The sequence below is a fragment of the Scleropages formosus genome, chromosome 4, assembly GCF_900964775.1.
Source record: "Scleropages formosus chromosome 4, fSclFor1.1, whole genome shotgun sequence".
In the NCBI taxonomy this organism is placed as follows: Eukaryota; Metazoa; Chordata; class Actinopteri; order Osteoglossiformes; family Osteoglossidae; genus Scleropages; species Scleropages formosus.
The window spans coordinates 38,403,065-38,429,879 of NC_041809.1; the positions used below are offsets into that span (position 1 = coordinate 38,403,065).

General features: G+C 51.6%; 1 protein-coding gene across 3 annotated transcripts in view; it reads right to left on the minus strand.

Annotated features, from left to right (window-relative positions):
• The window catches only part of LOC108934128 (collagen alpha-6(IV) chain-like), a 58,418-nt gene that overhangs the window by 7,480 nt on the left and 24,123 nt on the right, over positions 1–26,815 (minus strand). The window contains exons 4-37 of one of the 3 annotated variants that reach the window (XM_029250988.1): positions 18,876–19,010; positions 18,690–18,734; positions 18,311–18,427; positions 17,927–17,986; positions 17,313–17,348; positions 16,993–17,055; positions 16,236–16,271; positions 15,920–15,961; positions 15,426–15,515; positions 13,972–14,025; positions 13,536–13,598; positions 13,181–13,225; positions 13,023–13,076; positions 12,758–12,824; positions 12,373–12,483; positions 12,137–12,286; positions 10,652–10,738; positions 10,347–10,504; positions 9,850–10,029; positions 9,492–9,675; positions 8,198–8,251; positions 7,075–7,146; positions 6,662–6,769; positions 6,318–6,539; positions 5,881–6,042; positions 5,258–5,266; positions 3,843–4,013; positions 3,454–3,597; positions 2,758–2,880; positions 2,223–2,404; positions 1,981–2,044; positions 686–760; positions 386–493; positions 84–191 (exon numbers count right to left, since the gene is read on the minus strand). In XM_029250988.1, the coding sequence (XP_029106821.1) occupies positions 84–191; positions 386–493; positions 686–760; positions 1,981–2,044; positions 2,223–2,404; positions 2,758–2,880; positions 3,454–3,597; positions 3,843–4,013; positions 5,258–5,266; positions 5,881–6,042; positions 6,318–6,539; positions 6,662–6,769; positions 7,075–7,146; positions 8,198–8,251; positions 9,492–9,675; positions 9,850–10,029; positions 10,347–10,504; positions 10,652–10,738; positions 12,137–12,286; positions 12,373–12,483; positions 12,758–12,824; positions 13,023–13,076; positions 13,181–13,225; positions 13,536–13,598; positions 13,972–14,025; positions 15,426–15,515; positions 15,920–15,961; positions 16,236–16,271; positions 16,993–17,055; positions 17,313–17,348; positions 17,927–17,986; positions 18,311–18,427; positions 18,690–18,734; positions 18,876–19,010 (3,379 nt within the window). The remainder of the gene's footprint in view (positions 1–83; positions 192–385; positions 494–685; positions 761–1,980; positions 2,045–2,222; positions 2,405–2,757; positions 2,881–3,453; positions 3,598–3,842; positions 4,014–5,257; positions 5,267–5,880; positions 6,043–6,317; positions 6,540–6,661; positions 6,770–7,074; positions 7,147–8,197; positions 8,252–9,491; positions 9,676–9,849; positions 10,030–10,346; positions 10,505–10,651; positions 10,739–12,136; positions 12,287–12,372; positions 12,484–12,757; positions 12,825–13,022; positions 13,077–13,180; positions 13,226–13,535; positions 13,599–13,971; positions 14,026–15,425; positions 15,516–15,919; positions 15,962–16,235; positions 16,272–16,992; positions 17,056–17,312; positions 17,349–17,926; positions 17,987–18,310; positions 18,428–18,689; positions 18,735–18,875; positions 19,011–26,815) is intronic. The other 2 variants (XM_029250990.1, XM_029250989.1) reach the window with 2 other exon arrangements.

Consider the following 26,815-nt stretch of genomic DNA (forward strand, 5'->3'; position numbering starts at 1 on the left):
AATGTCCTGCTACAGCTTGGTGGACACAGGGTTCTTTTCCAATGAAACATTTCAGCGTGTGTGTTTTCAAGTAGGCTTCAGACCTTTCTGGCCCCATGTGCCTGGAGATCCAGGAGAACCAAGTGCACCTCCCAGTCCCCTCTGTCCCGGAAAACCTGGGGAACCCCTACTGCCAGGGAACCCTGGGGTACCTAAAGTTTGCAGTTGGCCAAGAAACAAGGAACCGGTCACCATAAAAATGGACTCTATTATAAGGACCTGACATTTACATGGACATTTATTTGTTTACACACTTAAACTTGTTCTGGTCTGCTGAGCTACTCTCAGTGCTTCACTAGGCTGAAGACACAAGCATTAAACAGCCACAGGACAGCACTGCTCGTACCCGTCAGTCCCGGTCGACCCGGTTCTCCTTGCAGACCCTTCTGTCCACTAAAGCCAGAGTTTCCAGGAAAGCCATCTTCTCCTGGCGGACCGACGTTTCCTCTTCCACCTGCAGGACACGACCACACACCGACTTCAATTGTACAGAAAACAGAGTTAAATGCAAAAGTCAGTTCTCCATAGACGTCAGATGTGTCATCGTCCTCCCTGAGTGAGAAGAGTTTCAGTTTTTCCATTTAGTTTTTAGTTTTTATTCAGCCACAACAGTGATGGAGAAGTAAAGCGACGACGAGAGGTTCACCTGGGAATCCGGGTTCGCCAGGGAGACCTTTAATACCGGGTGCGCCTGGTACGCTGTATGATTCTCCCCTTTCACCTGCGCAGGGAATTGAGGCGTGTTGTACGTTAAGAAACGATGCCTCTATGATCATCCCGTATAGCAGAGAAGAAATCAGCGTCATGAAGACAAATGCGGCGAGACAAAAACATATTACAGCAGCAAGGCGGACGAAAGAGGCACGAAATGATGTGTGAATCAGCAATGAAGTATAAAAGTGTTGCCTTGGCTAAGGGGAGCGCTGAGGGAAACTCTCCTCGGGAATTTGACAGATTTGTAGCTGATGAAGACTCTTATTGTGCAGCAACGACCGTGTGGAAAAAAGAGGCGTTCTGTCAAATGTTTGGGGCGCAACGAGAACGATAATAATCATAGTGAGTATGACTGGTACGCTGGGCAGTTGCACTTTTTTAAGATGTGAACCTTTTCTATGTTATTTATTTGTCATTAACTACATTTTCTTCACTTCTTCATTTTTGTCTGCTGTGGAGTGGAAGTGATTCTATTTCGGTGCTTTATTTAGCCATTAGTCGAAAGTAAATCAGATGAGTGTGAGACTGCCTTCATTCAATGCACTTCCACGGTGTTCACAGTGTTGCCTGTGAGCCTCGGTGACCAGTAACAAGGTGACAAACTGCACGTTTACGGGATGAATTAGTCCACAATCTGCGTTACATTTATTTAAATGGTGCTTTTTTAAAAAGTGAATTATAATGATTTACCTACAGTATTTATGCAGCTGGGTAATATTTACTGGTGACATTTAGGGTAAATACCTTGTTCAAGGGTTCTACAGGAGGAGGTAAGATTTGAGCCTGGATCCTTCAACTGGAAGTGACACTTTTTTATTTTCAGCAGTTTTAATTTAGTGTCATCTGAAGTTAATGCTAAAAATATTAACATTTAAAAAATCTGTTATAACGTTATCTGAGGTTTTTACAGAACCCATGAAGGAAATAAAATGAGATACATCTGTATCATTAAACCTTCACTGATTGCGAGAAATAGTGGTAAAAGCGACTGGACTTCTGCTCTCAGTTGTGTTTGTATGTTGAGGAACCAGTGTATATGATTTCTCTAGTTATGTTCACGGTATATCATTATATTCAGAGCATCAGTAGATACCGATTGTTTGTTCAACGCTGCGTATCACTGCGAGAAGAGTGCTCTACAAAAATAAACTGTATTACACTGAATTCATGTCCTAAGTGCTCACAGTGGTTTTACGGACACGCTAGATCTGGCTGTCAGTTTCTCACCTTTCTGACCAGGCAACCCTGGTCCTCCTGGGAATCCACGTGATCCAGGAGATCCATCGTCACCCTTTAAGACACCAATTTAAAGTAAAGAGACAATCAGGACCAGGAAAAGTCGGTGTCCAGCATCCCGTGATGTATTTATGCAGATATCACTGAATAGCTCATGCCTTTTTTGTCAATGTGTTCAGTTCACAGTGTGTGTGTGTGTGTGTGTGTACACACTTTGGTCTCTCTTAGTTTACCCTCAGTCCTGGAACACCAGGGAATCCCATGATCCCGGGAAAGCCTTTCGGCCCAGGGATGCCCCGGGTGGACGGGATCCCGGGAAAACCAGGGGCACCAGGCGCACCTCTCTCCCGGCCGGGGAAACCAGGCGCACCTGGCTGGCCCCGGCGTCCCGGCTGGCCTGGCAGTCCTTTATCACCTGTACCCAACAGGTGATCGTTGCAATGAAGCTTTTCAGCTTGACACCAGGAACCGCCAGTAATACCCAAGTAACCTTTATCATACTGAAAAAGTAGTGATTATCAATGAGAGCTGCAAGGAGATTTCCTTTTGCATGAGTGAAAATGAAAAATTGTTCATCAAAAACTGTAATGGGGGGGGGGGGAGAACTACTTTCATTTGTTCTTATTCATTTGAAAGAAAAATAAAACCTTTGGCTAAATTTTTACCATTTCTTGCAAATTCCAAAAGGTACTGATGTTAACTAATCAAAACGGAAAGTATAAAGTGTACGTTTTCCATCTGAGACAGAACCTCAGCACAACAACATACCCCTGGGCCCAGGAAAGCCCGACAGCCCACTTGGCCCTGCGTCCCCGCGGTCTCCCTTCTCCAGCTGCTCATGTAACGGGAGTTGAGATGGTGGCCCCGATGGACCACGGTCTCCCCGCTCCCCTGAAGAGGAAAAGTGACACATCAGGAAGTGTCTGGGATCTGAGCTCACTTCTTGACGTCAACTCTTCATTGTTCTTGAATCAGACATTAGCCTCACAATGAGGTAACTCACCTGAACAACACACTCCGCACATCAGTGTAACAAAGACACAAACATGAGGTTAACAAGGAGCTCAAGTTCCCATCAGAGCTCTCCACTTCCATTAACCACTTATCCTGGCCGGGATTACTGGTACCCCTGGACAGGACACACACACACACACACACACACACACACACACACACACACACTCTATGGGCAATTCAGCATTGCCAGATAACCTGAACCACATGGAAACCCACACAGACACCTGGAAATTGTGCAAACTCCATGCACACTGAGCTGGATTTGAACCTATGCCCAAAGTGCCCAGGCACTGAGACGCCACCCCCACTCTCCACTTTAGCTGCATGAGATTGGGATCCTCGTTCTTTTTTAAATGAACAAAGGTGAAAAGGGTTATAAAAACATATTTCATTTTAAACGTTACAAATGTGCACAGTCTCTTTAAAAGTTCAGTGTTTTACATCTACCTTTCAGTCCTGGAAAGCCAAAGCTTCCTGGAGACCCATCTCTTCCGGGAAATCCTGGGGTCCCTTTGATTCCGGTTCTTCCAGGTATGCCTCGATTCCCTGGAACTCCTGGGAATCCTAAGAGTCCAGGCCTCCCCCTTTCACCTGTGGAGATAAAATCCCTCAGCTTCACATGCCTTATGATGTAGGGCTGTAGGCAGGGTAATGGACAAGGCTGTGGACTTGGAACGTTAAAGGCTGTTGGTTGAAGCCCCTTCTCAGCAGCGTCAAAAAAGGAAAGGTGCCTTTAACGTTTTGGTTTCATTTCTGTCACACAGAATAGATAACAAATGCCAGGAAACATTAGATGATGTTTGCAGCAAAAGAAGGAAGTGCACAGAACACTGTACCCTTTGTTCCTGGTACTCCTGGGTTGCCATCCCTTCCTGGGGCACCGGGGGTTCCTGGGAGGCCCCTGAGTCCAGGCTGACCAGGGAACCCCGAAAGCCCTGGCTGGCCCTTCATTCCAGCTGGCCCGGGGGGTCCAGCGTCACCAGAGAAGCCCTTTTGCCCGGCGAACCCTGCAGGCGGAAGCAAAGCGCCATCATCCGCAGATCGAAAAACAGGGTAGAACACAGCGTGCTGTCATCACTGGAGCTCAGCAGCACGGGTGGGTGATGCACATTACGGAATTGTCAGTATGGATTTATGAACTTATGGGACTGAAGCGCAGGGATCATAGATCTCAGAAATGAGATGTAAGAAAACAATCCAAGTTAATTCATTTGTACATTTATTTCAACTGCGTACAAGTGCATTTTAGTCAGATATTAGTGAGCAGCAGCAAAGCAATTTAAGGAAGGTTAAACACAAGAGAAGTAAATCAACACGTAAACTCCAGACAATTTTTTTAAAATACAGCGTAAAGAAAGATTTCTGCAGTATGTATGAGAGAAAAGAAAGTAGCTTTCCTTCTGCACAAACACACGGACCTTTCAGTAGGAGTGCAAATATTGCCCTCGATGACCCATCAATCACCTCATCATCTTAATGCCTTCATCACCAGAAAGCAATAGAGGGGGGGAAAAAAAAAAAAAAAAACTTTTAACAGAGGGAATCTCATACATTTAAATTCTAAAGCTCGGATGCAGCGACACTAAAGCAGCGTCTCAGCTATGGGGTCGCGACCTGCGGCGCCACCAGGACGCAGTTTCACTTCTTCTTTGACTGCCTGGGGTGTTCGTTACAAGGTCCAGTTATAGCGACTAAAAGAGGCCCAGGTGGGAGCCTCTGCCGTCCCCGAGCCCTGCTGGGCGTTGGATTCAATCTCAGCTGGGGAAGCCAGCCCGCGACGCGGCGCCAGTCCAGCAGGAGCCCCTTCGGAGCCGGAGCCCGAACCGCATTCATTCTGCAGGAGCTCACCACACACACTTTCGTACACAGTGCGTTAAACACGAGGGCTGTGGGGACGTGTACGAGTGATGTCTGAAAGACGAGGGAAAAGAAGAGCACAGCCCTTTAGCGCTGATTTGCTGATGCTGTGTAACCTGTTCGCTGAACTGTCATCTAAGATAAAAAAGAGAGAACACAGCAAAAGAATGGGTTCTCGCCACGTCCCCCACTTCTCCCACTGCTTCTGCTTGGTTTGCGTTGACTTCTCATCCCAGTGATAAAGTCAAGGTCCTGTTGCTTATCAGCTGGCAGAAGTGTGCAGGAGGCAGCTCTACGTGGTTATTGCTATGCTTTGGCAACAAGAGGGAGGGTGGGGGCTGTGGTGTTAAGTCAACCATTCAGCGCCAAGACAGGCACAGGGGCAGCTCCTCACCTGCACAGCCTAGGCAGTGACCCAACACCAAGAACAGAGTGCGATACCAGACATGGGTTGACGACAGGACCGTGACAGCGGAGGTGAAAAGATGGAAAGAGATGCAATGTGAAGAGGGTTAAAAACAAACAACAGAGTCTGAAATGCACAGCTGAACAATGACACACCGCGGATGTACTCTTCCCTGTCGCCGAGGCTCTGAAAGGGGGAGTGGCTTCAGGCACGCAATCCATTTCTGGTGCGAACCACAGCCACGGCCGCATCCTACTGCCGCTTTTTCTTTCTTTTTCTTTCTTTCTTTCTAACTGCTGGGGAGGGGCTTTTTCAATGGTCTCAGGTAGCTCGGATAGTAGGAGATGAAGTAAACTTGTGCTTTTCACATAGTGTTCATTCAGTGACACTTCATTCTACATTTCAACACTGTCAGACAGATTAGGAAACACTGCTCTGTCCACTCCAGGAACTTTAAAACCGCGACACATGGACTCTGCATCGCTGACACTCCTTAGATGTGCGTGCGTGCGCTCGCTCAGTTTCTTCCCCATCTGTCTGCACCCCAGTATCACTCATGCGGCAGCACACAAAACCCAGTAAAGTGTAGTGCGTGAGACATGTTCTCTCACCTGGTGGACCTGGGAAACCCTTGCTTCCAGGAGCTCCTTGAATTCCAGGAAGTCCTTTCTCTTCCCCATCCCAAGGTAGGCCAGGCAAGCCCGGGATTCCAGGGACCCCATCCACACCGCGTTTCCCCTTTGCCCCCGGACGCCCTGAGGGTGCATCAAAACCTGCAGTGCCAGGGAAGATGGGGCTCAAGTGGCAAGTAGGAGAAATCAGCAGGACCCCCATTTGGTCCACGAAGTTTGAAAGGAGAACGTGGCTGTACAACAGGAGCATCACACCCAAACATCCCAGTTAACCATGAAACTAGTAATTCTGCCCAACTTGCAAACGCCACGGCTTACATTCCTGAGCAAGTGATCTTCCTGGTAATTATAGAAAAGGCAATGCTATGAGGTGGTCTGGAAAAGGAAGTAAGGACTGAAGGAACAGGCAGCCTCACCTGGTTCTCCAGGCCGTCCAGGTGTCCCAGGCTGTCCCTTTCCACCTGCTTCTCCGGGGCGTCCGGGCAGACCTGGTGCCCCAGGAGAAGCTCCATAAACTTCACCGGGCCTTCCCTTCTCCCCACTGAAACCCGGAAGCCCATTCTTTCCTGGAGGACCTAGAAGACCCTCTTCGCCCGGTAGCCCTGAGGGCCCTGGGTCCCCTCGGGGGCCCGAGAAACCTGAAGACCGCAACCGAATTCATGAAGCAGGAGCATCAGTCCTGTTTATGATCTGCAGCAGTTGCTTCTGCCCCAGAGATCCAGCAAAGAACATTCCACTCCCGCAGGAGCTCGGTTCATACCTTGTGGTCCGGGCTGACCGCCAAAGCCTTGATCTCCACGCTCGCCCTTGGAGCCGTCAAACCCGGGTCGCCCTGCTGTTCCGAGGAAACCAGGCTGACCTTTCTGACCTACGTCCGACGAAGAACAACACATGAGCACACAGACAGCTTATTCCTGGAACTGCAGCACAGCCGCTATAATGACTATGATAATTACTCCTCGGGGGTGAATCTCCACCTGCTTTTATCACAGGGACCGGCGTGAGAAGCAGCTACTCCGGCAACACTGGCTAAAAAAGGCACGTATCGTATAATCTGTCAAATTGGAACAGACTCGAAGAGAGAGCTTTGGTGTGTTGAAGAAGGACCTTCCTTGACCCTGAAATGTCAGCGGTCGGCAGCGAGAGCGACCACGTGTGACCGTGCACCGTTACCTTTCTTTCCAGAACGCCCAGGTGGTCCCGGATCACTGTCCTCACCCGTGATGTAACAGGGTAAGGTCGTTCCTGTCAACAGCAAGTGGGCACTTTCACAACCTCAACAGGTAGTCCTCGTAGGGTACAATACCTGGATTTACTGAATACAACCACCGTTACTGCTAAGGATGATTCAATTTATAATTACAGTCCATCCTCCCCTTCTGAGACCATGTGGGGTGAGAGCGATTCGAGAAAGCTCCACGACCAACGATGTTAAACACCTCTTCTAAGTTATGCTTTCAGATTTTAAAAGTGTTCTGGGGACGCCTTTCATCGGCTTTCTTTGTCCCTCCTAAATCCTGTCGAACCTCCTGTTGCCTCACTGTGGGGGGTGTTGAACACACCTGAGAAATGAGAGCATTTGCCGACTGGCGATTGGCGACCGGGGAGGACGCTTCACATTGAGGGACGCCTCACACTGCGTGCAGCACACGCACTGCTGGGTGTCTCTTCGGTGTGGTGTGAAGTACCCAGAATTTGAAACGGAAACGGAAACGGAGAGGATGAACCGTACTTACATTCAGCCTTTTCTACATTTCACCCAAGACTATGCTGGCTGGGCAATGTTTTGGGATATTGGTTTAAATTAAGCAGGAATTCACCTACATTTTTTGGAGAAAAGATGATGAGAGCCTCCTCTAGACAGTGACGAATGTGTTCAGTCTATAATTTATTTAATATGAACTGATCTAATCCAGTCCTCAAGGGCCCTCGTCACCAGGGGCTCTTTCTCCTCTCGAAACGCCTACTGCAGCTGGAGGAACTGCGCTGCCCCCGTGCTGAAGGGTTAATCAGCACTGACGGCCTATGGACGGAAAAGGCCAGGAGCTGAGCTGTCGTTCTTCACGCGAGACCCCCCTGCCAGTTACCATGGGCAGGGGGTACGAGAAGCACTGGCTGCTGGTACACGCCACCGCCACCGCCAGCGGAGGGATTCCGCACCCAGAACGTGCATTTCCCCACTCCCTGTATGTCAACGCGCACGCAGGAGTAATGTGAGCAGGTGGCATGTGGAGCCCGGAATGGTCGAGGAGACTCGGCGTTACAGGATCGTTCTTAGCTGCGTTTGGTGTCTCACCTCCCTGAGTGAAAGTGGGCACACTACCCCCCGCCTGCGCACAGCAACAGTCGCCTGGTCACACGGCATGCACAGGAGGGCAAGAAAGAGAGCAGCTGAGAGGATGCAAGGGCGGCCGTCATTCGCTTGTTATCACAGGTTATCAGCAGAGGAAATGGGTTTGCTCAAGCACGGTGCTCCACGCTTGCGGTCCAATCGACAACAAAGGCTTGAAGAAGCACATGTGGTTAAAGCAAAAGCAGTTTGTGGTTCATCTTATCAAAGGCGGGTTCAAAGGGCGCCCGTCCCAAGGGCGACCGGAAAGCGAGGAAGCACAATTGATACAACGCCAAATTATCGATGACATCGAAATACTGACTGTGAACTCTAAATGGATTTCAGCAGCCGTCTGCTTTGTGCATGACGTCAAATATTGAGTTGAACCTGAAATGGTCCGCTAAAATATGCCGTTTTCTCATAAGGGGAGATAACTGCTAAAAAGGCATGATTATTGTGCCAGAAGTACGGCTCCATCGCTTCCAGCCCTTAGGAGGTCTTGCCATTAAAACGAACAGAACAAATTAACCAGCGACCAAAAGCTAGCACACGTAACTGTAACGAAACACACTCGCACACACCTAAGCTACAGAACTTTGTTACTTCCGAGTTCTCTAAATGAGGAAAAAAACCGGCTGCCAACTTACGCGGCGTATTGTGATTCCCTTAAAGAAAAGCTCTGACATCTATAATTGTAAAAGTGCAATACGTGTTTAAATCCCAGCGAATTAATTTCAGGCTCAGCTGGTTCTGAAGCATCCAGGTAACAGAACGTACTCCTGCGCTGGTGTAACACATCAGCACCCTACTGGCGGCGGACACCGTCTCGCAAATGGATCGCTTTCCCGTGACTGAAAAACACGGCGATGAAGGACCGCTACGGTCATCATCGTCTTCTCTTCGGCGAACGTGTGCCTTGTGCCATCGGCAAGAAGTGCTTCGGTTCTGAAGCTTCAGAGCCAGTACTGAAATCATAATGCGAATTAAATGGTTAAATATCTTTGCGCATACTGTTATTGTTAGTCCTTGGAGCAAATAAACGGGAGTGTGGAAGTCATACGCCTTCTTACGCTTTCAAACTTTCCCAGCCTTCTACTAGAGACACACTTCTGCAGTCAGGAAAATATCAGTAAAAACAGACATGAGTCAGAAGGGGGTGCAGTTATTACAGCCTGCTTTTCATTTTCTTCCTCTTCCTTGCCACTCCCCAGATAACACTCACACAGCTTCTCCTTCACGCTCTGCTCTCAGCCCTCACCTGGGGGACCCGGGAACCCGGGCTGCCCCGGAAGGCCGTCGATACCCGGCTCGCCGGGCGAGCCGCGGACTCCTGCCGGGCCCGGGTATCCGATCCCGGGATCACCTGGACTGCCCGGGCGTCCCTTGGGCCCAGGAGCGCCTGGGACACCCCTGTCGCCGACCACTCCAAAAGCACTGTCACCCTACAGCGAAGGGGAACAATGAGGAACATTACGAGACCCCCCAGGCACCCGGCGGGGGTCTGTAGCGCGGACTGTGTATTTCTGTGTATTTCCTTGCCGCCTGGTGGTCGTGACTTCATGGGAGCCACAGCGCTGTTGACCGAAAGAGAGGACAATAAAACTGCATTCGCTCACAGGAGGTCCCGGCTGTCCAGGAAACCCTCGGAGGCCATCTCTACCGGGTCGTCCCACGTCCCCTGGGAGCCCACGGAGTCCCGGAGCACCCGGATCACCTTTCGCGCCACGGCCCGGCGGAATGAAGGAATTGCCCTTCTCTCCCTTCCGGCCAAAATAGCCCCGTGGGCCGGTGACACCCTGAAGAGGAAAGCGAGGATGAGCCGATGCCGCCGCTGCAGGGAGCGTTGGTGTTACCTTGAACTGAGAAGGTCCCCAGATCAAATCCTGCTGCTGCTGCCAGTCGCTTTAGAAAGGCACCCGTCGCAAACGGTTCGAGCAACACTACGCTACTGTGCAGCGCATTGTAAAGCTGCTCGTCTAACGCTGCAAGTAACCTTAAACAATGTCTTCAGCTAAAGAAAGGAAAATAATGATGCAAAAATAGTCTATCGTGCCTTAGCTGGTCACATGAACCCATCAGCATTCCATTGTATCCATTAGTCCTCTGGACTTACTTTTGGCCCTGGAGGACCAGGGATTCCCAGCACACCAGGATCCCCTGCCTCTCCTTTCCTCCCAAAGAGTCCCGGTGAACCCAAGGGTCCCGGAGGGCCAGGGGGCCCTTGCCGTCCAAGTCCCCCTCCCCCAAGGCAATTACAGTCCCCTGGATCTCCTGTAAAGGACAATGTTCATGAAATGTCCCTGCACCAGGACACAGGAGAGAGAGAGACTTACAGTAAACACTGAACAGGACACCGAGGTGTAACCCGTGGAAGTATGATGCACATTTCTCAGGAATCGTGTGTCGTGGCGTGGGCACCTTTAGGTCCTCTGAATCCAGGTGACCCCTGTGGCCCCCTTGGGCCTGGCTGGCCAGGTGGTCCATATGTTGCAGATGGAACGGGTCCTGAGGGTGCCCCACACACACACAAATCCAAAGTTAATATAGGCATGTAATAAAGACCATGGTATCGATGATCATTTGTTGCCACAATACATCTTTTTCAACTGGAACTGCCAGACATCGAGTATTTTTATTTCTCATCTGGCTCCTTCATCCCTTCTTCAGATGAAGAAAGCACGTTACGTTTCATGAAGACCCCAAAAATATTACCATATGACATATGATGTAAAAAATTATTTCTGGAACAGTATTTTTGCATGTTGTACAATATATGGGAAATACTGATTCTGTAAGAGTCAAAAGCTGTTTCTTGAGCAGTGACCTTGACAAAGGACAAAGCTTTCAGACAAACGCTTCTACACTTTGAAGAAATGTTCGAAAGGTGGATATAAAGGAGAGGATAATATTAGCCAAGTGATACTGAGACGGAAGCAAGAATATCTACTTACTGAAGTAATGGAGGAATTAATTATGTCTGCTTTTTTCTTGGGGGGGCGTGGTGGTGCGGTGGGTTGGACCGGGTCCTGCTCTCCGGGGGGGTCTGGGCTTCGAGTCCCGCTTGGGGTGCCTTGGTGTGTCCCCTCCCCCTCCAGCCTTACGCCCCGCGTTGTCGGGTTAGGCTCCGGCTCCCCGCGACCCCAAATGGGACGAGCGGTTCAGACAACGTGCGTACGTGCGCTTTTCTCTTTCCAGAGTGCCAATTATAATGTTTTCCTGAGAAAACTTCAGCATCACTGTCACCAGTAAGCAGCTTATCGTGACACTTTGCCTCCACCTGTGAAATTATTGTGTGCGACAGCTGCTGAAATCATTCGTCGTTTTAGGCTTAGTTCGGCATGGGAAATGTCTCAGTTATCCGGCCGGCTGAGCGAAGGGGTTAGAAAAACTCTCAGTCAGTGTCAGTCATCATGTTATCACGACCATTAGGAGGGAGGCCTCAGTGCCCTTTTGGACTGAATACTGCACACAGATTTTGCAGTGCAACACCTCCACTCTGTGGGATACCTTCCAGGGTCTGCCCTCGGGAGGCCGGGCCCACGAGACGGCGCAGGGACGACGTTTCTTGGAGGCAACAGGGCGACGGTAGACAGAGGAAGCGACACACTTCGACACTCTAACTGCCCCGATCCGCCAGTGTTCGGGCGCTCCTGTCCAAGAGTGTACAACTGCAAGCCTGCTTGCTGACAATGTCCACTTTCAGTGCGTTGCATGTGGGTGGTGTAAAAACAAACACTCCACACACTGGTGCGGTAAAGCCCTTTCTCGAACGCGCTCGTGTGCCACCGCACGTTAATGGGGCCCCTGCCCTTTCGTCCCTGCTGTGCCATCGCGCTTACATCCTCGATGGCTTCATTATGGATAGACGGGTTTCATTCTCAACGTCCCTCGCATGATCCTCACCCACAGGGCCCGGTGGACCCGGAAGTCCCGAGGGGCCGGGTGGCCCTCGTTTTCCTGGGGGGCCCTGGAACCCAGTGCTCGGCCGACCTTTGCTTCCTTTCTCTCCTTTGGGTCCGGCGGCACCTGGGAATCCCTGCTGCCCCGGTTGACCTGAGGGGAGGAGCATAATGTCAGCCAATCACCAGCTTTGAGGACAAGGGTGACATTGTGTCATTTGTGTGAGAGACCTGCAATACCTGGGACAGAAGATGGGCCTCCTGGGAACCCTGGCTTGCCGGCAATGCCTGGAAGTCCCGCGTCACCTGGTTCACCAGGGAGGCCACCGATCCCTCGGTCACCAGGGGGTCCTTCGGTCAATCACAAGGGTATAAAAAGTTCATGTGATTCTGTCACTGTACAATATAAATACGATTTAAAAAACTGCAGTGTATGACAGAACATTTCAAAAATAAGGGCGCAACTGTGTGGAAAATATAAGAAATTTCCACACGCACTGAACTATATGCTTCATGCATAGTGGCACTTAAGATGGCTTGGTGCTGACAAGTGACCGTCGAAGGCAGAAGTCTTAAGTGCATTTAATACAGACAAAGAGATCAAACGGGTCTGTCTGGCTGACACCTTGTATAGCTCTTCCGCCATCCGAATAGGTGATGGGCCCCGGGGGGCCGGGGTCTCCAGGCTCCCCCTGAAATGAGAGTCAAGAAGCATCTTTAAGACTGACCCGGTGAACCAGAACTCGACCCTGGACTCAGACTTTTCACTCAGCTCTACACTGGATGTGCACGAAAAACACCTCACGAGCTTCAGTCACAGGCAGATCTTTTTTCATCCTATAAGGTCATGAAGTTCTGCGTTACAAAGTACCTCCTTGTGCGTCACTTACTTTAAATCCTGGAAATCCAGGTTGCCCAGGGAATCCTGGACTCCCAGGGAAGCCCTGTGCAGGAAAATGTGTGCATGATTACAGTCAGTGAGCGGTGAAAATCTCAGAGCAGGGATGACAGATGACAGTATCTCTTCCGGGTGACGTCGCCGCCCTACCTGTCTGCCCTGAGACCCAGGGGGTCCGATAAAGCCGGATGCGCCCTAGGAGCCAACGGAAGCGAATTACGGGGAGAAGTCAAAGGTGCTCGTGGTGATCAGAAGACCTGCTGACATCAACTGAGAATTTTCACGTTCGCAGAAGAAGAGCAGCAGCACAGGGGGGTGAAACAGGAAAGGTACGGAGACGAAGGGAGAGCAGTCCACATGCGGTGACAACAGTGCAGGGTTTGCAATAAGGGCCCCTCCGCTCAGCGTTACTTGTTTACAGCAATGGGAACGGAAAGGAAGAAGCGTCAGTGCACTTTACTGCGCTCGACGGTACTACTGGAGGAGGTGAAAAAATGCGACTTACCCGCCCTCCCGGCAGTCCAATAACCCCCTTCTCGCCCGGCTCCCCCGGATACCCGTAAGGCCCCTGCGCACGAAATGTTGCACAAAAAAGTCAAGAGTGCGATGTGTGTAGTACCACCTCAACTGTACTTTTACTGTAACCATGTATTACTGTAGCAGTACCACTATCACTGTATTTTTACTGTAACTGTAGCACAATGACAGTGAGTTGCTTTGGACAAAAGCGAAAAGAATTAATGTGAATGACAACATGTCAAAGTGGCACTTTAAACACCCCACCCCGTTTCAGAGCCCTTTACACCCAACTGGTGACATGTGAACAATGAGCGACATTGAATGTGCGTGAAACCCCCCCTCCCCAATTCCATCGTTACCCCGCTCCACTGCACAGAGTACTGTACCGCGGTACCGGGGAACGCAGGCGCTGACACACCTACCGGTAAACCTGGAATTCCTGGGGAACCTGGCAACCCCTTGAAACCCTGGTCACCCTTTGGGACAAGAGCAGGAGAGAGGATTCAAAGAGGGACAGGAAACAGAGGAGTCAAAGGTGTCGAATCAAACAAACGCCCTTGGAGAAGTGTGTGTGTGTGTGAGAGAGAGAGAGAGAGAGAGAGAGAGAGAGAGAGCCGGAAAAATTGACACTGAAGTCACAGCAAGGTGTTAGACATGTACACCTGTATGAGAGGATTCGAACCCTTCACTTTCTGTCTCTCTTTAGTGTCCATCACACAGAGCGGAGGCCCATTTATGGAAATTCAATTTCATGAGCAAATAAAATTGGACCTTAAATTCATGAACAACTTGCCCTTTGCACAATTATGACAAAGGCTTTATGGGTGAAGAAATAAAAGTTAAACACCACGCTGCATGAGGTAAAAACACCGCGCTTCATTATACAGTATATTATACAGTAAATGTATGTGTTACAGGGGGGCGCGGTGGCGCAGTGGTGCAGTGGGTTGGACTGGGTCCTGCTCTCCAGTGGGTTTGGGGTTCGAGTCTCGCTTGGGGTGCCTTGCGGCGGACTGGCGTCCCGTCCTGGGTGTGTCCCCTCCCCCTCCGGCCTTACGCCCTGTGTTGCCGGGTAGGCTCCGGTTCCCCGCGACCCCGTATGGGACAGGCGGTTCAGAAAATGTGTGTGTGTGTGTGTGTGTGTTACACATCTCTTCGGTGCCGTAGTCACACCGCAGAGACCCGCTGCCCCGGGGCCCTGTGAGCCGTGCGGGACGGTTGGACTGGTGGACGCAGCAAGGCAGAGCCGCGCAGGGAGCAGAGTGACAGCTCGGTGTCAGTGTGACCAGGGGCCGCGGTGCAGTACACACACACACACGCACACACAGACACACACAGACACACGGCTCACGCTGAACAACAGGCCCTGGAACTCCCTTTGTTTGCAGAAGTTCTTAAAACTCTGCCTTTTGTTACGAGAGCATCGTCAACTCAGAAGACACCGCTTGGGAACCCAAGTGCGGGCGCACACGCGCTGTCGGAAACCGCTTGTCCCAAGTGGGGCCGCGGAGAGCCGGAGCCTAACCCGGCAACACAGGGCACAAGGCAGGAGGGGGAGGGGACGCACCCAGGACGGGATGCCGGACCGTTACAAGGCCCTCCAAGCAGGATTCGAACCCCAGACCCACCGGAGAGCAGCACCCGACCAAACCCGCTGCGCCACCGCACCCCCAATCCAAGAGCAGCACAGAGCAAATGTTTTGTGATCATTTCAGGAACCGATGTGGAACTGCAGTCGACCAGAATCCAAGAGAAGAACGCAGAGCGGACGTCCTTTATGAACGTACCGTAGTTATGGGTGAAAAACACGGTGCCCTGGCTGTCATTTCGCTCCTCCCACCTGTGGCCACGATGCACAGACTCGCCGTCTGCTTACCTTGGGTCCTTTGAGGATGGTGCTTTCCGGCGCCCCTGCTAGCGTCTGTTGCCCTTGCAGTCCCGGGGGTCCTGGCTGACCGGGGTCCCCCTGGAACACAGTGACGACGTGACTGGGAACGCAGGACAAGCGGGACTTTGGAAACGGACAGAGAGAAGCACGTGCGGCTCGCGCTGCTGCTCTGAAGCTGTGGCTGTAAGGAACCGGTGCTGGACAGGCAGTCGTGCACAAAGCGCCAGAAGGGACCCGGACGCGTCTCACGTGTCTCACGTGTCTCGGTCTCTCTCGGTGCAGAAAACAGTTACGTCGCTTCCGTTCACTCCCTCGCTATATTTCTTTCATATTCTGTTGGGGTCGCTCCATCACTCAACGAAAGCGAAAAACCCAGCGCTGTCCCTACCTTCTCAATCCTGAGCGCAAGATGAAGCATCACCGTCGCCGTTTCTCATACAAATATTAGTGACGCTTTGTAGAGCTCATTTAGAGCCGGTTACCTTCTCTCCACTCTCTCCTTTGAAACGAGAACCAGGGCTTCCCTGTGAAAACAAGCAAATAAATAGGTCAAGACAGCAAAATACTATGAAACATGTACAGGATTACTTTTTACTACGATGCACCTTATCAGAGACTTATTTTTACGGGAAGCCGAGGTAAATGAAGGTAACTGTCCAGCAAGCAGATGTTCTTCCGGCTCTCCAGTAGGGGGAGTCAATGATGTGGCAGCACTGCACTGCCTACATCTCCACCCCCCCATGACCACCCCCACCCCCCCAGCGCCCCTCGAAAAGCCCCTATCGCATCCGTACTTACTGTGGGGCCGGGAGGGCCGGGGGGACCGGGGAGACCCTGCGACCAAAAGAAAGGTGAGATGCGTTCAGGTACGAGCTGTCAGACGCGGCCACAGCGGTTACACCTGTCCTGCTTCAAATACCTGCTCCGGCTCTTGAGCCCTTTGTCACACAGTACAAATGAGTAAATGACTGCAGTAAACTTTAGCATCTAGCAGTGTATATCGCCCCGGACAAAGATGTTAAGCACACGGAGTAGAGCCTCGATCATCCCGTCTAGACAGGAACTGGCACAGACAATGTGGACAGTGAGGAACTTTATGTAATATGGGCTGTATTTGAAAAAACTGCTGGATTTAACAGCACAGTAAAAATATAGGAATAGAAAACCCTTCATTTAGGTATTTATTTCAATGCTTTTAAAATAAAACCAAAAAGAGTCTCTGTGAGGTGTTTACAGGGATCACTGACTGATCCAGTTCTAAACTGGACCGGTTTTCAACTAAAGGCATTTTGCGGAGTGTCCAGCTCAAAAAGACAAAAAATACGAGCAGCCAGAAGGCTGGAGAAGTGAAGACTGCAGAGGTAACTGGGACTCTACTGTAAACGTTGCTGACGGCAACAATGAATACGACCAACTGAACGCTAGTAAATAAAGAAACAAATAATTTTATTTCCTACTTGCTAAAGAAGAGAGCAGTTAGAAAACGCTGGGAACACACAAGGTGGGTGGGGGTGGGGGTAGAGGTAGCGGCGACGAGAGCGAGCGAAGCACGTACAGCAAGGCCGTCCGGACCTCTGGGACCAACGAAACCCGGAAGCCCAGTTGGACCACGAGGACCCTGGAAGAGAACCGCGGTGAGGACTGCACTCCACCGAGACGCTTCGGAACCAAGAGTCCGAAGGAACCGGGCACTAATCCGTTACGCAGGGCAGCATTACCAGGGTACTTTATACCTCACTGGGTGAACAAATGAAGCTGCGCATGAGATACCTGGACATTTCTGAGGACTGCAACAGCATCACCGCACAGATTACGACCGAAGACCCTCTACTCGGCATCACGTCGAAACGGACTCACGGTGATGTAAATACTTACAAAGAGGCCGTCCAGCCCTGGTAAACCAGGCTCCCCCTGTAAGCAGTAGAGGACAAAGTGGAATTAGTCCCCGAAAGCCGAAAGGATCTTACCGTGCTCATGTCGGCGCTCCGTCGGGTCTCGCGAGCGCCCTTGACGCGAGCCGAACGTCTCTGTACGAGCGAGACGAGCTCTTCGCTCAAACGCTGCGGCTGCAACGAGACCCGCGTCTGACGAGGGAGAAGCGTTCGGAAACGTGCGGGAAAACAAGCCGCCAACAGCTTCTCTCACGTCCAGCTGGCTCAAATTGCCACTGAATCAAAGAGCCTCCAAAAATAGCCAGCAGTAACAAGAAAGAAAGAGGAATGCGATTTAAATCCTCTGTTTCCACCCCAATTAAGAGCAAACGGCGAACATTTCGACCACGTGAGCGCCCGTCTTCCGCCGGCAGAGGCGAGAGCTTTCTGAGTCACACGGCATACGGAGGAACTCATGCTGATCTTGACCTCCTGCATGACCCCTCTGGAGACCAGGCTGCCCCACACAGTTCGGGAAAGAGAGAGACGAGTTCATGCCCCAGTTTCCAAGTGCCTCTTTTCATATCGACCACCGAGAAGTGAGTACATTACTCTTACGCCTTGGCCACTTCCCGCATAGACCGCTTCTCCTTTCTGACCCTTCGGACCCCTCGGACCCTGAGGGAGACAGAGAGAGAACAGGGGATCAAAGAGGGACTCGGCATTCCAACATCTGGCTGGTGGCATTAAACGGTCAACAGCTGTAAACAGTCCCACTGGAACAATAAACTGCGCGCGTCTGTGTTTCTATAGCCGGCTCTACGTGAGCGGCGCTGATGAAAGGTACAGAACGTGATCCCGTGTCGCCCAGAAGAACAAGAGCCAACGTGGGGAAAAGGGAAAATCCTTCAGTGACGAGAGAGACGGAACGGAGCGGCGGCAGTGCCGCCGCGGGGCTTCGCGCCTCTACGTCTACGCGGTAGGTGAACCGCGGCAACTTACCGGCGGGCCCGGCCGGCCCGGGAACCCGTCCTGCGCCCTCGGACCCGGGTCGCCGGCGGTGCCGTTGCACCCGTCCGGTCCTTTAGGTCCTCTTCCTCCGCTCTGTCCAGGGTAGCCCTGCGATGGAGTCAATTGGGGAAAGCAATGTACACCCGGCACAGCTACAACACTCCGCCTTCCGCTGTTCTGCCTCTGGAGAAACGGTAAATCTACCACTGACAGAAACGACTCCGATACGTCAGAGAGCATCATCACAAGGAAGAGCTCCAGCTCCGCTACAGGGGTGCTGCACGGTATTTGGAGCAGGTGTCAGGCATCCCGAAGCAGCACTCTTTACGCTGCTTACAGTGCTTCGGCTTAACGAGCACAATGTACTCACTGGTACGCCATCCGCTCCTGGGAAACCGGGCACACCCATTGGACCCTGTGAATATGTATACACGCACACACACACACACACACACACACACACACACACACACACACACACACACACACACGTTTTAACACAACAAGTTCACTAATGTAAACGTAAATGGATTAGTGATATTCCTAGAGCACTTACTTTGTCTCCTTTGGGACCAGATGGACCTCTGATTCCCATATGGCCTTTTTCACCCTTGGGCCCTTGGGGTCCTGCACTTCCCGCAAACCCTTGGGGTCCCTCCACCCCCTGGGGTCCCAGAGGCCCCGGCTGACCCTGTGAGGACACAGAGGTGGGCAGTCAGACCCTCCGTTCCCACCAACACAGAGGATGGAAGAATGGAGGAGCTCAGGCTGCTGCACACGGCAGAGAGAGCGGAAGGTCCTTCCTGGGCGTCGACGGCCAAACCTGAACCGTGTAGCTCTGACGCTGTCAACTTCATTCACCATGAGACAGCTCATCGCCTGACCTTCTCCTTGACTCTCTTTGTACAATAATCTGATTTATATTTCAAAGCAGGCCATGTGAGGTGAGAGCAGGAAGTGCTGCTGCCTCCTGGCATCCCGTCCAGGTTCAGGACGTTCCCAGTCTCGGACCCCATGCTTCCGGGATAGGCTGTGGACCGCTGAAGGCCTGTACTAGGACAAGCGCTTTATATAACGGACAGATATTTGAGAGAGACACGTTTCAGAGGAACGGCACTTGGAAGCATCTCTGCATCCTTCATTCGGCAGTTTTTGTTTTTAGGCGCTTATATTTGTAGTTAAGGCATTTGCTTTAACAATTATACTTGTCGTAAAGCTCTTTTCCAGTAACCCTCTGTGGAACTTTGTCTTGGTCCAAACAACACGTTCCTGAATAAAAACGATATTCTCAGCACACGACGCAGCGGCTCGCTGCATAAAGCGCAGGTCGAGTCACAAGACCCGAAGAGAGGATTCCCGTTAGACTGACGCCGCGACGGATCTTAGCCTTGACCCGGGAGAGCGGAACGTCCCTCGTCCTTTCCTTCTTCATCATCCTTTCGGTAGGAGCGCTCCTCCGTTATTCTCTGTGGGACGTCAGCGGTGCGAACGCAGCCACGCGTCTCATCGGGTTCACAGGGAAAGAGACGTAGCGCTGGGGCCACCTGGCTCCCTTCGGGGGCAAGTAAGGGCCTGCAAGACGTGCGTGGGGGAGTGTGTCTGTGGGTGGGGGGGGTCATCTCAAGGTCAGCTGCATCATAACCGCATACAGTGTGGCATGAGGGATGTTCTCGAACTCGTGAGCACATGCGCGCTACAGTTTTTCCTTCTGCCATCTGTTCCACGTAGTGACCTGGCCAAGGTGACCTCCGCAGCACAGGTGTAACAGGACAGGTGAAACATTGCTGCTTCTGCGGTAATGAAGTAATATAACTCATAACAGGATGTAGAACAAGACTGCTGTGTCGCCACCACCTGTACCATGTTTTCACATGTTCTAACCCTAACCCTTAACCCACTTGTGTCCTGATGTCCTGTCAGCTGTCCAGCGCCATCCACCATGAGTGTCTCCGCGTTGCTATTTGTGTGTCACTTCTACAGGCAGCTACACGCACACGCACACACACACACGCACACACAGTGACTGAACAACCCACAGCTCTTCTCCTCTTGTGACCTGGACACCCGTTCACCCCGATAAAAGAGCAATTGCGCCGAACGCATCAACGTAATATGAAGGGCCGAGACGCCGTTAGATCACCAGAATGAACGAGCAGGTTCTGTTTAAGGATCCTGCTCCTATATGGGCGCAATAACAGCAATTATTATTTTTTCCCCACACTATATGGGTATTATTGACTTGATTCGTTTCACTTGTCAGCCTCACCTGTTCCGAAGCGTCTCCGATGTTTTCTGCCTCGGACTGTTTCTCTCCAGTCTTTGCCGTTTACTGATGCGCGGCCTCCCCTCGGCGCTGTGCAACCAAGTCGCCCTGGGGGACAGTTTGTGCCCCCCTTCTGACACCGGCCGCATGCCTCCGCGGCGAGAACGCGTTTGCCGGAGGCGCGGCTGTCCTTCCGAGGAGGACGAGCGCCGCCGTCTTACCCTCCAGAAAGACCGGCTTCACGTATCCAGACACGACCGCGGTACGAGCGAGCGGGTCGCACGTTCTTTTCCGAAACGGGTTCCCCTCCCTGCCAAAGCGATGATGCTGCCGGGCTCGCGTCGCCGCTCCTTCGGCCTCCGCAGCGTCGGCGACGTCCCGCTACGGATCGGCGCCGCTTAAATCCCACCACACGGTGCCATTGAAACTTTTTAAAGGAAAACTTCTTCTTCTGTTTACTGTGCAATTGCAACGACAAATCGACGTGAATAACTGAGCTGTCAGGAGGACAAAGACGTTCACGCTTCCACAGCGGCCACGATCACGTGAGTCAGGGCTCCCGACGGCTGCCTGTGCTCCGGCGGCCCCGATCGGCCTTTCGACCACAGCCAGCGGCTCATTTCTGATCCAGAGCTCGACCCCAAGGCTCACCGCGCTGGGCAACAGCCACACGAGCGCTTAAAAAATATCGAGACTTGGAGTAAGAGCACACGCCACGAGGGGGATTACGACGTGTGAAACACCTCGCGTTACCAAACATGGACACTTTTATCCAAAGTGACTATTTAGCCATTTATACCCACGGATCATATTTACCATATCAGCTCAGCGAAAGTACCTTACTCAAGGGGACCACAAGAGGGCGAGCTATTTGACCCTGGGTCCACGCACTGCACGGCAGAAGCTTTAACCGCTGCGCCACCTGCTGCTCTGGATACCCAGCACCTTGCTGAGAAAGTCAGTAAAAGGAAGTGGGCGCAGAGCAGAGAACAGAGACCTTGTCCTGTCCTGTGTGCTGCGATGCGGAAATGAGGATGTACTGCGCGACACGTCCACCTCCTTTCCTCACTGTCTGCAGACGCTCGTTGACCGGAAGCGAACGAGCGATCGTTTGAGGCGATTCACGGAGTCATTCGGCCTTCGCAGCCCGCACCCCCGCTTCCTCTCCGACGGCGGCGAGACGCTTCCCTTCATCGGACGCAATTTATTAAAACCCATTTTTTATTCTTCGGAAAAAAGACACGCAGTCAATTTGGTCTGCGTTAGACAGCAGTGTTTTTGCCTCGCAAATCCCTGCACTCGCAAAGAGGACAAAAGGCTCCTCGGCGGCCCTCGCGACCCACAGGCCCCTGCGAGCACAAAGCGCCAACGCGCGGCTCGCTTCCTGCCGACGAGGCCGAGAGAAGCCGTGAGCCGGCAGATTCCCGGAGCTCGGTCGAACCCGGAGCGCTAGGCCCCGGGATTCGGACGGAGCCCTTGACGACGAGGCCGAGGGGACGGTTTTACCCGTCGCTCCACGTGGCTCATCTGCCCTTTGGCAGCACATGAGGGCAGAAGGGTGGGGTGGCCGGGCTGTTGCTGGTCTCAGCCTGGAGCACACGACATGCAGTGGTACTCTGGTAAAGTTGGTACAGCTCAAGAGCACCTGGCTGTGGGGTCCCGGTGCACAGAGACCATTCGGACCACCGCAGGTGATCAACGAGGACGGCGAGTAAAGGAGCACAGTCACCATCGCCACTGGCCGATTCAAGCGTGAAGTTCCAGAAGAGGATCTCGTATAATAAGAGCTCAGGATAGAAAGAGCAGCTGTCTGTGGGCCACCTGCACCCTGGACACGTACGGTCAACGTGAGTTGGACCGACGATGGACCATGTCCAGCGATGTCTGTCTCACACCCTGGGTTTCTGGGAGAAGCTCCAGGCGTCAGCAGCCCTGCACTGGCACGAGGGTTGATTTCTGGGAGACCTTTAACTGAAGGAGACACGTGAAGAACTCCAGAGCGGAGGAGGATGTACTTTGAAAAGGAGAAGACGTCTCGTGGAGGAGTCGGACGTACAACAACAGGAAACGACTGGAAACTTTGGAATGAACTCTTGTACAAACAAACGATGTAACTGTCAGGGCGAATAGTTGTGAAGGAGTGACAAGAAGTGACACTCGTCACCCCGACGGTCAGCGTTACTCCACCGAGACCACGTTGCAGGACCCCCGGTTGGGCTGCACCAGGGTGACACCGCAGCTACACGAACACACTCGGGACGCACACTTTAACCCTGCAGGCTGGAGGCTCAAGTCCCAGGAGAAGCACTGCTCTTATACCTTTGAACAAAGGACTCAAGCTGAACTTCTCCGCCGAAACATCCAGCAATAGAAGAGCAGAAAAGCTGAGGAGAGGAGAATAACGAATCGGTCGAGACAAGGGGACCCAACTTGTCCCGTTTCAACACGCGCGGCTTCTCTCGAGTTCATGAAACGCAGAAGATACGAGGAGGACTTGTGCACAGTGATAAAAGTGATTAGTTTTTAAAAAAAAAAAAAAAAAGATGGCAAACGGAGACAAGCTGATTTGCAAATATAAATTCTTTCCTGTGGAAGCTGTGAAGTCCACAGAACTTGGGAGAACTTCACCAGGACATTCCCTTGTTCTGCTGACCCTTTTCTCCAAAAAGAAACTTATAACGTCAACATATTTCTAATGATTCACTCATTTATACAGCTGCTTCTTTATTTCCAGCGGCACATTTGGGCTGAACACAGGGGTGGGACTTGAACCCATTACTTCTGAGCCCAAAGGAGCAGCTGAAACCTCTACCCGACTCGCTGAGCCTTCCTGCGTGCTCTGGTTCGAATCAACACTTCATTAATGAACAAATGTGATTATTATTATTATTACATTATCAAGTTTCTGAATTGTGACCGTTAAACATTTTGAAAGAGGCTTTACACTTAAAACAAGATTTTCTCATTCACTGTAATAATAAGAAAGGGTTGGAAGGGGAACTAACTTGAGCTGCAGTGCAGGCAAACAGCACCGTTACATAGTAGTAAGAACGACGATCATCCTCAGGCTCCAGACTTTACCCGGTGAACTGCGGGGGGAGCTGTGCGGCGATGACGTAGCCTTGCCTCGCCGTGGCACGTTTTTGTTTTTGTTTCCGTCCTCACGGAGACGGCAGATGGGGACGGAGGGAGGTGAGCGAGGACAGGACGGTCGGGGGGTGTTTAGAGCGCAGCTGTGTTTAGGTTTGTGTTTTGCCGGATCCTCAGACGCCCTAATGAGCGCGTGTTCCCCGTGCGCGGGGTGTGTGGCAACAGCACGGGACTTTTCTCTCTTCTCTCTTCTTCTTCTTCTTCTTCTTCTCCGGACCACCTGGAATCGCTCGAGCGGAAGGTCATCGTATCCATCGCATCATGCGTCACGCGTCACGGTCCTTGTCGTGCGCTTAAGGCTCGGAGACCCACCGCACGAAGGGGCCCAAGGAGATTCGAGTAACTCGAGCAGAGAATAAAAAGCTGAGCAAAGACTGAACACGCAGCAGATTTCACCCATTTTCACATTTTGACACATTTACTGCCCCTTAAATGAACTAAAGCGTTCGAAGTATTTGCGTCGAAAGTACTGCGCGCGTCGTTCTCCCACAGGTCCGGGTCCGAGCACGTAAAGCGTCAGCGTAAGTGAAATAAAATATTACCGCGTTTAAACTTGCTATGCGGAACACCTAACAAAACATTCGTAAGCCTCCCATGAATTTCCACATTTTTATCCCGTATTTCCCGTTTCCCAATGCGTGTGCCGCACGCCCTGTTCCATTCAGAAAAACAGTCACCCGTTGGGTCTCTCGACATCCAAAGTCCTCACAAACAGATCTTATTGAAGCAAAGTTCATGCAACTGTCTCAAAGACAGGTTTCATAATGAGAGTTGTGGTTCATTTTTTTTGTTAGAAATTTCACGAAAATGTAACAAATGCCGTGCGATATTAAGAACGCAACTCTTTAAAAACGGGTCGTTAAACGCAGAGTTTAACGGCTCACGTGATCTGACTTTAATTGAGAGAGGGAACGTCGAATTGCGGGTCAGGTGTTACGGATGCGGAGGAAGGAGGCGCAGCAGCGAAGCGCAACTTCCGAAGCGGCATTTTCTACATAAGGTTCAAAGGGCGCACGCGGTCATGGTCACCTTAATTTAGCTGATATTGTGTTATGACGACTTGATTCGCATTATGTGGAAAAATGTGATTGTTTCGTGTGCATTTACATCAGTACGAGGCGTGGCTGTCCTTTCATCGAACCCGTGCAGCTATAGTTCATTTTACCTGCTGCGCCGCAGACGCGCAGTAACCGGAGTTCTCGTCAACTTCCTCCCCGGAAACATCCGTAGGGTTTCACAGGGTGCGAAACGGCAGCGACGCTCGAATATTTTTCACCTCGAGGGCCGCTAACGTTGAAGCTTTAACGCCTCCCGGTCCGATCCCGCTGCTCAGGGACAAGAGACCGACGGCTAACGAACAAATGGAAGTTCCCTGCGAATCTTACTGGGTGTTTTGCCGCGATGTTCTTGAGTCCAACGCACGGAACCACACTCCGGGAAATGTCCGGTCTTCTCTTTCGTCTCTTCTCGTCACGTCTCGTCACGTCACGTCTTCCACCTGTCCTCACGCGTTTATCTTTTAAAGAGCAACCGCAGGGGCCCCCGCTGCGCCAGGAAACCGGCACGCTGGGTCCGAGCGACCGGAATTCCGGGACGGCACGAAGTCCGAGCGAAGACGAGGCGTCTGTGTATCTATGACATACGGGAGGCGCCACAGATTTGTGCGACGTATGATTCATAAATCATGCCTTATCTCAGAGTTTAAAGACAGTGAAGAAAAATACAATTCTAAAGAAATCGATAAACTGCTTTTATAATGTTTAATAAGGTCAGAAAGTGTTTTTCTTCAGCACCAAGGACAGCTACAGGTCTGGTTTAAAAAGTATAAAAAAATGACAATTAACATAAATGTAAAATTCATACAACGAATTATATTAATAGTAATAATGTAAAGTAATACATACTGAAGTATTTTTAGCATCTTTACTGTAATATTCCCGAAAAGAATAAGAAGCAAAGAGTTTCAGAAGTGCCTGCGTTCAAAGCAGTTTTCGCTTTTGGAGTCACTGAATAAAGAATGAAGTAAAGTGCACTGTAGCGAGGGTTGTCACGTACAGGGCAAAGAGACGCACGCAGCCAGACACCGCAGACCACTGATGAGCTCTTGTTGATGCCGAAAGAGACGATGGAGCGACGGGACGGGACGGGACGGGACGGGACGGGACGGCAGGGGGTGGGGTGCGGACCACCCTTACTTAGAGCCTGGTTTCACTGTACTTATCGCCCGTCCTAATTGCTGTTTTAGCGGCTGCTCCAGAGGCACAGGGACCCAAACACACCTCATTCCACCCTGTTGCGGCTCTTATCCGCACGCAACAGGACAGCCGCCGCGCGTCTGCAGACAGGGCGAGGTGAAGAGCCCCCCCCCCGGCCTGTAATTTCACGAGCGGCCGCACGTGTCCCGAGCAGCCCCGCGTTGTGCCCGGAGGCAGCCGCGCGATATCCGTGCCGTTGGAAACTCAAGAAACCCGAAGGATTAGAGGAAAGGGCTCACAAACGGGTCGCTTCAAGCGGGCGAATAACGTCGACGCGACCGCTCCTCTCGGCAGGGTGACGAAGAAGGCGGAACAAGGTTCGGATGTGTCGCCCGCGCGCTGGAAAAGAGCGGCGCAAAACACACGGATGCAAAGGCGGCAAGGAAAGAGGCGGAGAATGACATTAATTCTTTCCGTGAAGTCGCTCCGCTGGCCTCGGGCAAATTCCTGTTTCGAGGCGGTTGGATTTCCTTTTTCCGGAAAAAAGTATCAGCTCCAGGCCAGACAAATAAGGAAGGTGTATTCATTATCGCAGTGTTATACATACATACATACATATATATATAATATATATGTATATGTCCTGTATACGTATGTTTCATGCGTCTATTTCTTTTGCGGGGCTCCAGGCCTCGGCAGCCCTGCATCGCGCGAGAGATTAAGAAGCCCACCGTACGAAAACGGTTCTCTCGTTCCGAAGCCGTTGAAGAGGCGCGGTGTGAAATGAGGGCCGGTGCTGCGGGAGGTCAGCGCACGTGGAAATGGGCCACGAATGAGAAGCGAGATGCGCGTTCGCTAGAACAAAGCGTCCCGCTAGAAGGCGGTTTG